Source organism: Cryptotermes secundus, unplaced genomic scaffold (assembly GCF_002891405.2).
Source record: "Cryptotermes secundus unplaced genomic scaffold, Csec_1.0 scaffold1806, whole genome shotgun sequence".
NCBI classification, from domain to species: domain Eukaryota; kingdom Metazoa; phylum Arthropoda; class Insecta; order Blattodea; family Kalotermitidae; genus Cryptotermes; species Cryptotermes secundus.
The window spans coordinates 409719-421980 of NW_019743678.1; the positions used below are offsets into that span (position 1 = coordinate 409719).

Here is a 12262-nt window from a genome sequence, read left to right on the forward strand (position 1 = left end):
AATGACAGTATTCTGTCCCCAAGGTCATCCAGCATCTTCTTACGTCTTCTTCCTCGTCTTCTTGTCACTTCTATCTGCCCCTCTATCTTTCCTTCAATACCTTCTTTTAAAAGGCAGTTTCTGCGTAAAACATGACCAATCCAATTAGCCTTCCGTTTTCTTATTTCGTGTAGGATATTCCTCTGCTCACTGACTCTAAATAACACTTCTTCATTTCTCACATAATCGGTCCAACTGATCTTCTCCATCCTTCTCCAACACCACATTAATAAATATTAATACCAAAATCTAAAATAATTCTTAAATATAGTGTCATATACATATATCCCAATATAGAAAACCCACAACTCTACAGCGATGCATAAAAATGTTCTTAAGACCGCTTAAACATAAGCCCCTAAGCAAATTCTGTGTCTGCCTCTTGCAAATAAAAATTCTTGGCTATACTCGTGGTTCCTGGGTAAATTTTATGGACGCTACGCAGTATCCACAAGCCCAAGATAACATAATCTCTTTGTAATGAGAGTATTTCTTAATATCATAAAGACTCAAGGTAAGAAATCTTTTGGAAGACAGTCATAGGTAGAGGAGCCGGGAGAGGTCAGTCGGTAAAGCTGGCTACGGGCTGAACGAACGGGGTTCGATTGCCGACAGGAATTTTTCTCTTCTCCACAGCGTCCAGACTGGCTCTGGGTTTCACTAAATCTCTTTCCTCAGGGGTGAAGCTGACCGCTCACATCCACTTAGCGCCGAGGTCAAGAATTGTGGAGCTATACCTCCACTCCTCAATACATCTCCATGGCGTGGTGATTATTTAATTAAGCACAGGGACAACATTATTTTATTTAGAGGTATAGGAGGCCGTACCATAGCTCAGGCGGTTAGTCACCGGACTCCCACCGCGGCGGCCAGTGTTCGAGCCCAGGTCAGATCATGTGAGATTTATGATGGAAAAGTGGAACTGGGGAAAGTTTTCTCCGAGCACGGTTTTTCCTGCGAATTGTCTTTCCGCTGACTGCTCCAAAGTCATCATCATCTATCATCCGGGGCTGGTACAATAGGCTAATTAGTGGCCGACGTACCAAGTGGACTCAGTCTCACCCCACCACAAGAAACTAAAAATAACTAGAGTTATAGGAAATGTGAGACTGTCGATTGGTTTAAAATGGCTCGGGTTACAATTCTGCAGAGGACTTTATAAACGCGTTTCTTGCTATTATTTGCTTGGCTTATTTTTCGACGCTGAGAATGGAGGCAGTGTGTTCCTCAGAAACATTGGATTATTTATACCGGACTACATGTTATTCTACCGCAGAAAACAGTAATCTTCATAGTCACCGTTGCAAGAATCTCGGAGTCAACTAAATTTGAACACAGTTTTCGCAAGTGTTCTCTTCATCTTGGCGTTCCGAGTTCGCATTCCAGCGTGCATTTCGTAAAGCTCAGGATTTATATAATTTTTTTATTGCTAGTGGAGTGGGACTAAGTCCCTTGTACTGCGGCCATTTCTGGCCTATTGTACCAGCCCCAGATGATAGGTGAGAGTGATTGTGGAGCAATTGGTGGAATGAAGATTGGCAGGGGAAACCGAAGTACTCGGAGAAAACCTGCCCCAGCCCCACTTTGTCCACCACAAATCCAACTTGACCAGACCCGGGATCGAATCCTAGCCGCCGCGGTGGGAAGCCAGCGACTAACCGCTTGAGCTATGGCGCGGCTATGGGTTGCTTTTTGTAGATATAGGAGGATATGCTTTCATGCAGTGTAGTTACCATTGTAGCCACTGTTCATTGTGCGACTGATATGAAACATAGAAACATACTTTCTCGGCAGAATACAGGGTTGTTATTATTAAATTACGCGATACATATAGTAACCACTCTGGTTTTATACGGTTAAAAATATAACATTTATATTATGACTTGCATCCTCAAAATACTTCTCTCTGGAAAAGTAATTTCTCTTTGTAACAAACCAACAGTATTGCTAGTATCGAGTATGTTGTAGCAGAGGACGGATATCGAAAATAAGTGTACAAGTATTTAAAAGTGGAAGACTCTTCTCATTTTTATATCTTCTGCGTACTTTGAGTTGCTCAATCAGTGTAGTGACTAGTCTACGGGTTTCATGGTCGACGAGTCGAGGGTACGTTCCTGGCAGGGACAATATACATTCCTCCTCAGCTTCCAGTCCTATCCAATCGGTACCGAGGGCTCCTTTCCTGGGGATAAAAGAGCCAGGTCATGAAACTGACGAATGATCTCCATCCAATGCCAAGGTTAATAATATGGATATATACTTCTGCTCCGTCATGTTCCTTCATGGGGTGGTGGGTACTTAAGTACTACTTAAGTTGTATTTAGCTAAGACTTAATTTATAATCATATACGAAATCAATAGATATATTATATGTTTTGATTTGTTTCCCAGACGATACACTCAGCATGGTTCCCCCATCGAAAAGCGTGAGAATATCCATAAACGATTCGCCCAAATCTGAAGAAGATGACAACACAGTTAAACGAGTAAGTTGCTCGTCAAATTCATCACGGAAGAAGAAAGATATTTCCTGTAGCACGCCGGAAACTGTGCCTCTGACGTTGTTTACTGAAGACTCTAAATCATGTCCGGATTCTAATACAAGAAATGAAGCTTCTTTTGGACGCACACCTCTGCATATGGCGGCAACTGAAGGGGAAAATGGCACTGTTAAATCTCTGCTGATGAATTCCAAGAGAGATATCAATGCTGTAGATGGTGATGGGTGGACCAGCCTCCACATGGCTGTGAAAGGTGGACATTTAGACGTGGTCCGAACCCTCATCACCGACCACAGGATTAATATCAACGCTGGGGGTGGGTATGTCGGATGTACACCTTTACATCTGGCTGCAATGAAAGGCCATCACGAGGTCATGAAAGAACTTCTTCTGCACAGTAAAATCAATGTGAATACATTGGACAAGAATGGTAGTACTGCGTTGCATGTTTTGACGAAAGAATCCTGCAAACATCACGGCGTTGATAAGAGATACTTGCAATGCATAACATTGTTGATGGAGAAGTCAGACCTGAAAGTGAACAAACCTGACATGTATGGTCACACAGCTCTGGGTCATGCTGTAAAGAACGGCAGTAGAACAATAATTCAGACCATCTTGCAGCATCATGGGAAACATCGTTTGAATCTGGATACGTCAGGTGCCGATGAAATTAAAACTGTTCGTGAAACTATCCTCTTGCTCTATCCAGAGTTCAAAGCAATTCTACCACCACCTTTATCAGAGGACCTGAAATCAACAAATCTTCAAATTCGATTGCTTGCATCAATCCAACATGATTGCCTCGATACGTTCAAGGATACGCTGAAGAAGACCTCAGTGAACCTTGAATACTGGTATGATGAGCCATATTACTGTACCTGTTTGGAACTCGCCTGCACTCTAGCGGAGAAACATAATTATGCCCGAATGTTGATTGACGCTGGAGCCAACGTGAACACGGTGAATCCAGTATCAGATGTTCCCCTGCTCCACATGGTAGCCAAAAGAGGAAATTTGGAACCGCTGAACGTGTTACTGAGTGCGAGGAATGCAGATGTGAACATCAAAGACTGCTGCCAGAGGACAGTACTGCATTGTCTGGCGCGCCTCAGTGTCACGCGTCAGGAGGAAGTTCAAGGACTTCAGCAGAGCTTGGTACATATTTTAGAGGGTGAGTGTTCTGCCTGTAGGGTCATCGATATGGACGCAACGGATGAGTGGGGTAACACAGCTCTACACGTGGCTGCACGATGTGGTAACAGCGAGGTGGTGGACATTCTGTTGAGGAATGGTGCAGACATTAATCTAATGGATGGTTATGGGGAAACTGCACTGCACATTGCGGCTAGAGACGGAAACCAGGATACAGTAGTCATGCTAATGAAGCACGGTGCCGACTTGATGTTCACCAAGTTCAGGCAACCGCCGTTATCACAAATCGATCGGGTTACACTGAGAAGATTCTTTGATGAGTGCTTGGAGACGAATGAAAAGAACCCACACCACCAGGATTTTAGACTTACTTTCAATTACAATTTTCTGGTACCGAAAATTAATAGTAAATGTAGAAAAGAGAACGCTGAAATGCCTGTCCTTCTATACATAAGTCAAGACAGAAGGTTGCGCCACATGCTGAAGCACCCTGTAATTACTAGTTTTCTGTATCTCAAATGGAATTTTGCCCGCTCCTTGTTTTATATAAATCTGCTGTTTTATATCGTTTTCTTGTGTTTCCTCACAACGCATGTCGTGTTAACGGACTATTCTGGAGGGAGAATATGTGACAATAGAAATACTAGCTGCAACTGTAACCAGACGGGGAATGATACACACGAACTCTCCTGGAAAAGCAACGATTGCACGGAAAATATTACCAACGTTCTGGAGTGTGAGGAAGAAAAGAGGTTGGGCGATCCACAAAATGACAACAGAAATGAGAACACAGAAAATGAAATAGTAATTTTTGGTGATACGGAAGAAAACAGTACAGCTCCTAGCAACATATCAACTGTTGACAATCAATCAAACAAAACAGTGACAGACCTGCCTTATAACGAAAATGGAACCAACTTTCAACCGCAGTCCGAAAACGGATCACTCCCAAATAATTTATTGCAGCCAGATGAAAATGTAACGGAAACAAATTCAAAAAATACTGTGGAGACAGAAATGGAGCTAGGTATCAGATTGGGGCTTACAGTTCTGGTCGCCATGTTTGCAGTGAGAGAGGTTACTCAATTTCTCTCTGTTACAAAGCAGTACCTCCAGAGACCCAGCACATTACTTCGTGTATCTCACATAATTCTGACCGTAATTTTATGTGTACCACAGATTGACAACGCGACGAAACAACACTGCGCCTCTATTGCGGTCCTGCTCGCCTGGTTTGAGTTCCTCTTACGAATTGGTTGCATTCCTGACTGCTCCATCCTGATGCAGATGTTGCAGACCGTATCTCTTACGTTCGTGAAGTTCATGTCATTTTACTCGCCTCTCATCATAGCGTTCAGCCTTTGTGTCCACACAATGTTTCGCAGATCACGCTCGAAGATTTTCTATGAAAACATCTGGACGACCACGATGAAATCAATACTGATGCTGAATGGTGAATATGAGGCATCCGACATGGAATTTCATTTGCTGCCAGTGACCAGCCACGTGATCCTGGTGCTCTTCATACTACTTATAGGTGTAATACTATTAAACTTGCTTAGCGGACTGGCTGTAAGTGACACGCAGGCCATCAAGAACGACGCAGAAACGTTGAGTCTAACTGCAAGGGTGCGTCTCATCTCCAATATCGAGACACTGGTTTGTGGGGCAGCTCATAGCAAGTGGATATTTCCTAGAATCATAACAATTGCAACCCCAAATTTGTGTTCGGTCTTCAAATGTTTCCCAGATAAGCAGGTTCATGTCTTTCCCAACAGAACAAAAGGTAATATTTGCCTGGATGAGACGGAGCCAAAGATGAACACAGCAATGTCCAGGGACATCATCAACAGTGCCCTGAAACAAATTTATAAAAGAAACGCATCGCCATCTAGGGGAATTGAAAGTGTTCAAGACGCTGTAGTTCGAGCCTGGGGGAGTGAAAATGGGTCTCTTGTTTCAAAGAGGGTAAAGAATCTATGTGAACAGCAAGAAATTCTGACAACACAAGTCAAGGAGCTGAAAGAGATATATGAATACAAGTTGACCAGGGTGGAACAGGAAATGAAGAACGCAATGGGGAAAGTTGTCGACGAAGTTGTGGCGAAGTACGACTTACTAAGTGCAAATCAAGAAAAGATTGAGAAGGAGCTTGTTGGGAAAAGGGCAGACATGACTGACGTTTTGCGGAAGAGCCAAGGCGGTTTACAAGAAGAACTCCTGAAACAATCCGAACAGATACTTCATCTGGAGAGGAACTTCTCACTGCTGGAAGAAACAGTGAAACACACCAAGGACACAGTGGATCAGATATTTTCCTTGCTCATTTTACAGCAAGGAAAGCCATGAATAGTCACTTAAACGGGTAGGCCTAAATATCATATTAAACAAGTATAATTTGGCATTTTTATATTACAGAGTACATCGGCAATAACTTGAAAATTGAGAGAAGACAGAATTGCATAAACGGCTGGAAATTAGTCTAAATGTTTATACGTTCCTGGTACAAGCACTCTACTACCACATATTGGTGGACAAAATGGCCCCTGTCTTAACGGGACAAGGGAAGAATGATACCTCAGTCAGTGTATTGACAAGGTTACGGTGAACAATCTGATAATGTGGGTTCAATTCCCGGGCGAGGGAAGACATTTTCCTAGACTCTTCGCTTCGCGCATTCACAATCTAATTTAGTATAGACAAAATATAAAATGAATGTTTCAAAAAGCTCTTACACTTGAGCATTGACTATAATTTATATAGATATTCTGCAGGTAGAATTAGTACTACGTATATGCTCTGTGTTTGAGCATTATGATGCCATAATTTCACGCAGCAACATAACGATTTTATTATATAGATAAATAATCTTGCTGTATGGAAGTCATGTGTCAAAATCTATGTATTTCTATGCAATAATATTTTACTTTAAAATAATATATAAAGGTATATTATTTTTGCTTTCACATACTACAATAGAAAAATGCGTGTTAACTGCCACTCATCGAAGACTTCAGTGTTGATATCCCACGCGAATATGGAATATTTCGGACTATATTGCCCATAATCCATTGCTACAACACAGTATTATACATCCCTCTGCTTACAACTTAACGCCCAAAACAGTGATACACAATGTGGTTCTAAATTATTGTCGGGGTTTCCGTGGCTTATAAACGTAAACCACGACAATAATTTAGAATCGCACTCTATATACTTATGCAGATGATCCAGAGTTATGTTGTCTTATTCTGTTAGGTGTTTTCATACCTTGCTTATAGTAAGTTCGAGCCGGGATAGCATAGTCGGCATAGTGACTGGCTACAGGACCGAGGGGCCGGAGTTCGTTCCCCGTTAGGATCAAGAATTTTCTTTTCTCCACGTCGTCCAGAGCGGCTCTGGGGTCCACTCAAGTTCCTGTCAAATGCGTACCGGGGCTCCTTCCTCGGAAGTAAAGCGGCCGGGCGCGTAAAGCTGACCACTCACCTCCAACTAGTGCTGAGGTCAAGAAATTGTGGATCTATACATCCACTCCCACATACGCCTTCATGGCGTTGTGCTTAATTAATTAAGCACACGGACAAATTTACCTTTTTTCCCCTTGGCACCACAGCCCCAGTGGGCCTAGGCCTACCTCCATGAACTTCTCCGTTCACTTCTGTTTTTCTAGATCTTACACGTTCGGTACGACTCCTTGGGCCCGGTGATCAGCACGTCGCAAGGCCTCTACCTGTACACAAACACAGAAAAACGCACACACAAACTAAACATCCATGCCCTGAGTGGGATTCGAACCCACGATCCAGGTTTCCAAGCGAGCGAAGACAGTACATGCCTTAGACCGTGACCGGCCAGATTTACCTTACTTATAACAAAGTAAGTTATGAAGACTAAAATATCAAGCAAAATGGTAATACAAAATTTCGTCAAGCAGCCCTCGCTTGAGATGTTCACAAAGTTTACCGTTGGCGCCTACACACTATGGACAAGACCAAATAACAGCAAAGTATCAACAGTATCAGAACCAGGGCCCGGATTTTGATGACATGTCGTCTTTTTTTCCTTGCATCCTATGCGATGCTCTCAAATATATAAATCTCAGATATGAGCTGCTGGTTACAGAAATGTAAATTTTATAGGCATTTCTTTGTCATTTTTTTCATTTTGGGGGTAATTTTTTGGTAAATTTTTGGACTTTTAATGGTATTTCTTGTCATTTTTGGCCATTTTGGTGAATTTTTCTTCATATGTTTTCTGAAATGTGAATAACATGGAAGTGAAGTGTTCTTTCTTTTCTCCTTTAGGTCATTTTTCTGGATTTTTTCGGTCATTTTATAGGTCATTTTTTAAATATTTTCAGGTCATCAAAATCCGGGCCCTGGTCATAACATTATTCTGGGATGTTTTGTGTATGCATCTGTGTGTGTGTGTGTGTGTGTGTGTGTGTGAAGCAAAAGGTTCGCTTTTGAGCAATAGCCTACCTTAGAAGATTTTGCCAGATTTGCCCTCCCTTTTCCACTCCTTTGGATTCCACAACAGTATGCAAGGAATTAAAATGAGGTGAACATAATTTGATTACAGATTTCGAAGACATCGGCTCTATAGCTACACAGCATATAGAATTATTTCTTCTATACTAGCAATGCTTTTGCCTACGGGCAACGGAAAGTCTCAAATTTGCGCCTTCATCTGCTTTTCCGTGAAGTCGTTGCAACTGATGCGGAAAGAAAGCCGTCAAGTGGCGCCTCTATCGTCGTTCCCGAGAACCAAGTGGAGCTGAGACGGAGAGGAGGTTACTTTACGTTCTTATGTAGAGATTTATTAGTATCTTCTTCTCAGATAATGAGGTTAGGAGTTACGATAATGAGGCTTTGGTAGTGGTGAGAAAGGAGTCGATTATGAAGTTATTAATTCGAAGAGAATTACTTAGAAAAATCTCAGTTAACACTCATGTCGACGTTTTAACTAAATATATGCAGGAGTGAGAGCAATACGATTGATAATATGGTTTCTTACGAGATCGGAAGTTAATTATAATATTCTTTGCTGTATTTACTTGATCTGTTTGCTACATATAAAAGTAGCATAGTGTTCGCTCCGCGTCGGTTTGCAGCGAGGTCGCAGGAGAGGTGATGGGAATGTTGCTTGAAGGCTTGTATGTACGCTGACCGCAGGGTCTGATAACGGATCGTGCGGCACGCAGAAATTTTAACATAAATATAGCTCTTCTTCCAGAATTTTTCAAGTTCGTATTGCGTTTTTTCTTTGCATTCGATTTATCGTTGAATTTCGTTAAGATGAAATATTTCATCTACTTTAACATCACATACATTCATCTACTGAGCAGTTACATGGCAAAAGAACAGATTAAAATGCTTCGAAAAGTTTAATACAATAAAGTATTAAATATTATCTCATGTTGGTGTGACTATGGATGGGGTTTGAACTGGTAAGTGGATTTATTGACCACTTACAGATCATAACTACAAGTAATTATAGCGCTATCGCTAATTCGCAAACTCTGCAGTTCCCTACAGCACGTACTACGTCTTTTCAGTCTGCCATGTCTTCACCAGTCGTTGCCTGGTAACGGTTTCCAACGCCGTAGATCCCTCATCTTCCGATATCATATCCTTACTGGCCGGCGATTCTCAAGACATGGTAATAAGAGGCAAGAAATTGTTGATTATGTAACCCAAATAATTTGATAAGAGGGTAAATGTTAAACGTATAATTGTGCCTGTGCTTAATTAAGCACTACGTCATGAAGGTGTATGGGGCAGTGAAGGCATGCCTGCACCTTTCTTCACCTAGGAATTAGATGGAAGTGAATGGTCAGCTTCACGCCCCAGCCGCTTTACTCCGAGGAAGAATCCCCCGTACCCATTGGTTAAAAGGCTGTGTGGGCCTCAGAGCCGATCTGGACGCTGTGGAGAGGAGAAAATTTCTTGCCTCTGTTTGGAGTCTAACCCCGGCATTCCAGCTTGTATACCGACTGAGCTATACCGGCTTACAATTTGATAAGAATCATATATAAAAGTCTGTGACTTTATATCTGTGACCAAATATTTATCTACAAACATAAATACAACCAGTGAATAGGAGTTAGACAGAAAAAGTAAGCTTCCTTTCTCTTCGCTTAGACAATATTGACATAAGCGATAAGGATGTGACATAACTTGTTTAAGAACTCCACGTGAAGTTGCATAGAGGTCCGTGTTTATACTTATGAATCCGTAACGTATTATCTTGGGAAAACCAATGGCTTATGAATGGGCAGATAACAAACTGATGTAAAAGAGAGACCTTTTTAATAAGGCCTGGATTTTCTGTTCGGAATTTATTTTATATCTCATGAGATCAGCTAAAGACATTTATCCTGATATCTCTTAACTGTAAAAGATAACTGTAACTTTCCTACAATGTAATTTACACGGAAATATAATAGAACCCTCATCTGAGAACAGACGAAATTTGTTTTAAATAATACCTAGTATGGACATCTCAATGAGCATTTGATGTCTGCCTTTGTGAAACAATTGATAGCAGTCGGGGAACAGAATGTTGACACATAAGGGTTCAAGGCCAGAATTCTGGATCGAAAAGAAACATTCATTGCTAGGGGTCGATACGGTAAATACGCGTTGGCACTATTAAACTAGGATTCGTTGCTACGCAACGGTCGGTGACCACGTGATCGTAGCAACAGTTACGTAGGCAGTAACAGAAGAGTTTGTTGGAGGCGATATTTTATATGGGGTCTGCCCCGAGGCTATATACCGTGACTTTCAACGGACTACACGACAACATATCCCAGAAGATGGTTTCGTCACATTATATGTAGACCAATACTTGACATAATTTTGGTTTAATTTTTATAAACATATGAAGTTTAAGCTTGATCGTTCGTGACCTAGGAATATACCGAAAAATACTATATTCTGGGATGTGACTCCGTGGAATCTAGTAGAAATAAACCTCCTGCAGCCATTTTAAGGGTAGACCATAAGTGAAAGCGGCAGGTTCTTCTGAAAAGTTGGCATATTTTAACCAGACTTTATGGTGTCACTTCTAAGACGACCGTAACTTCATATTAACTGTTTTGAATTGTTTCATTTTTGGTCCGTTACACTATCAATCACAAAGTCAATAGAAAGTCCGTCCAGTGTAACAATTTGTAGGTCACTTCTTTATCACTTCTGCCTTACATGTTTCGGTTTAATATATAACCATCATCAGAGGCACATAGTACAATCATGAAAACACTGTTGTTGTTTAAGATGTACACAGTTATGTTTGCTGCGTGGACGCTGCTACAGTATGTCGACGTGTAAAAGCACAACACTTGCTAGGATTGTTGAATGCACTAACAATTCTCACATCCCATCCGAAACTTCCCTCAAGTTAAAAACGTCAATGTTAAAATATTTAAAAATTTAAAACATTTCATGTAAAATGTTAAGCTCCTCCTTGTTGATTCATCCCGAAGATGGGAGATGTCAGCTTGATGTTGTATGGCTTGTGGTTAGATGTTTCCACTGTGCTGTGTGTTGTGTACACAACACTCCCTATACTGAGCCAGATCAATCCATTTCATACTACCCCATCCTATCCAAGATCCATTTTAATATTATCTTCCACTTACGTCTAGGCCTTCTTAGTGGTCTCTTTCCTTCTGGATTTCCCACCAATATCCTCTATACATTTCTCTTATACCCATGCCTGCTACATTCCCTGCCCATCTCATTCTCCTTGATTTGATCATTTTAATTATACTTCGCAAAGAGTAAAATTTATCAAACTCCTTCTTATGCAGTTTTCCCCAACCTTTTGTCACTTCATTTCCCTTCGGTTCATATATTTTCCTCAACACCCTCAGTCTATGTTCCTCCCTTAATATCAGAGACCAATTTTCACACCTATATAAAACCACAGGCAAAATTATAGTTTCGTATATTACAGGTTTTTTAGACAGCAGACGAGAAGACAAAATGACAAAATGTTCTGGACTGAACGGTAGCAAGGATTATCCTGACTCCTTAAGTTCCTCATGGATCAAACTTTGATTTGTTACTGTCGTTCCTAAATATTTCAGGTTTACCACATTCTCAAAGAGTCTATTAGTATCATTATGCTGTGATTTCGCCCTGCATTTACGTAAAATATGTCACTTAAAGACAAAAGAGTTCTTTTCCTATTTTGCTGATGTTACTTCAAGTTCTGCCTAATTTACTCCTATGCTTATTTCTATAGCAGAACTCTGTATTGATATGGATGTATGCCGTTGTTCACCTGTTCAATGAAATATGCGGTGCTGCACTTATGTACACAGCTGTACATTTGTGCGTAGATCCAATAATACCGTGTGGCCTTGGTGATAACCCGAATGTCTGTACCAGCCTCCCAAGCAGGTTGCCTAGCAACAACACCCTAGACTTGTATTCAGCAAGTGTTTAGTTCGAATCTCGGCCGCGCCACAGCTCAAGCGGTTAGTCGCTGGCTTCCCACCGCGGCGGCCCGGGTTCGATCCCGGGTTTGGTCAAGTGGGATTTGTAGTGGACAAAGTG

At 41.4% G+C, this 12262-nt stretch overlaps 1 protein-coding gene and 1 long non-coding RNA gene across 7 annotated transcripts in view; one reads left to right on the forward strand and one right to left on the reverse strand.

Moving 5' to 3' along the window:
* LOC111874282 (arylsulfatase B) overlaps positions 1-12262 on the forward strand; it is a 76922-nt gene that overhangs the window by 63158 nt on the left and 1502 nt on the right. For 3 of the 6 annotated variants that reach the window (XM_023869659.1, XM_023869661.2, XM_023869662.2), the window contains one exon: positions 2431-2513. Coding sequence is in view for 3 of the 6 variants with exons in the window: in XM_023869657.2 (XP_023725425.1) it covers positions 2445-6044 (3600 nt within the window). In the remaining 3 variants the exon portion in view is untranslated. Of the gene's footprint in view, positions 1-2430; positions 7194-8276; positions 9568-12262 lie in introns of those variants that run through there. The other 3 variants (XM_023869657.2, XM_023869656.2, XM_033755398.1) reach the window with 3 other exon arrangements.
* Positions 1823-3506, reverse strand: LOC111874283. Its single transcript, XR_002844518.2, has 2 exons — positions 3422-3506; positions 1823-2221 (listed from the first exon to the last, which is right to left on the reverse strand). It is a non-coding gene; the product is annotated as an uncharacterized LOC111874283 (long non-coding RNA).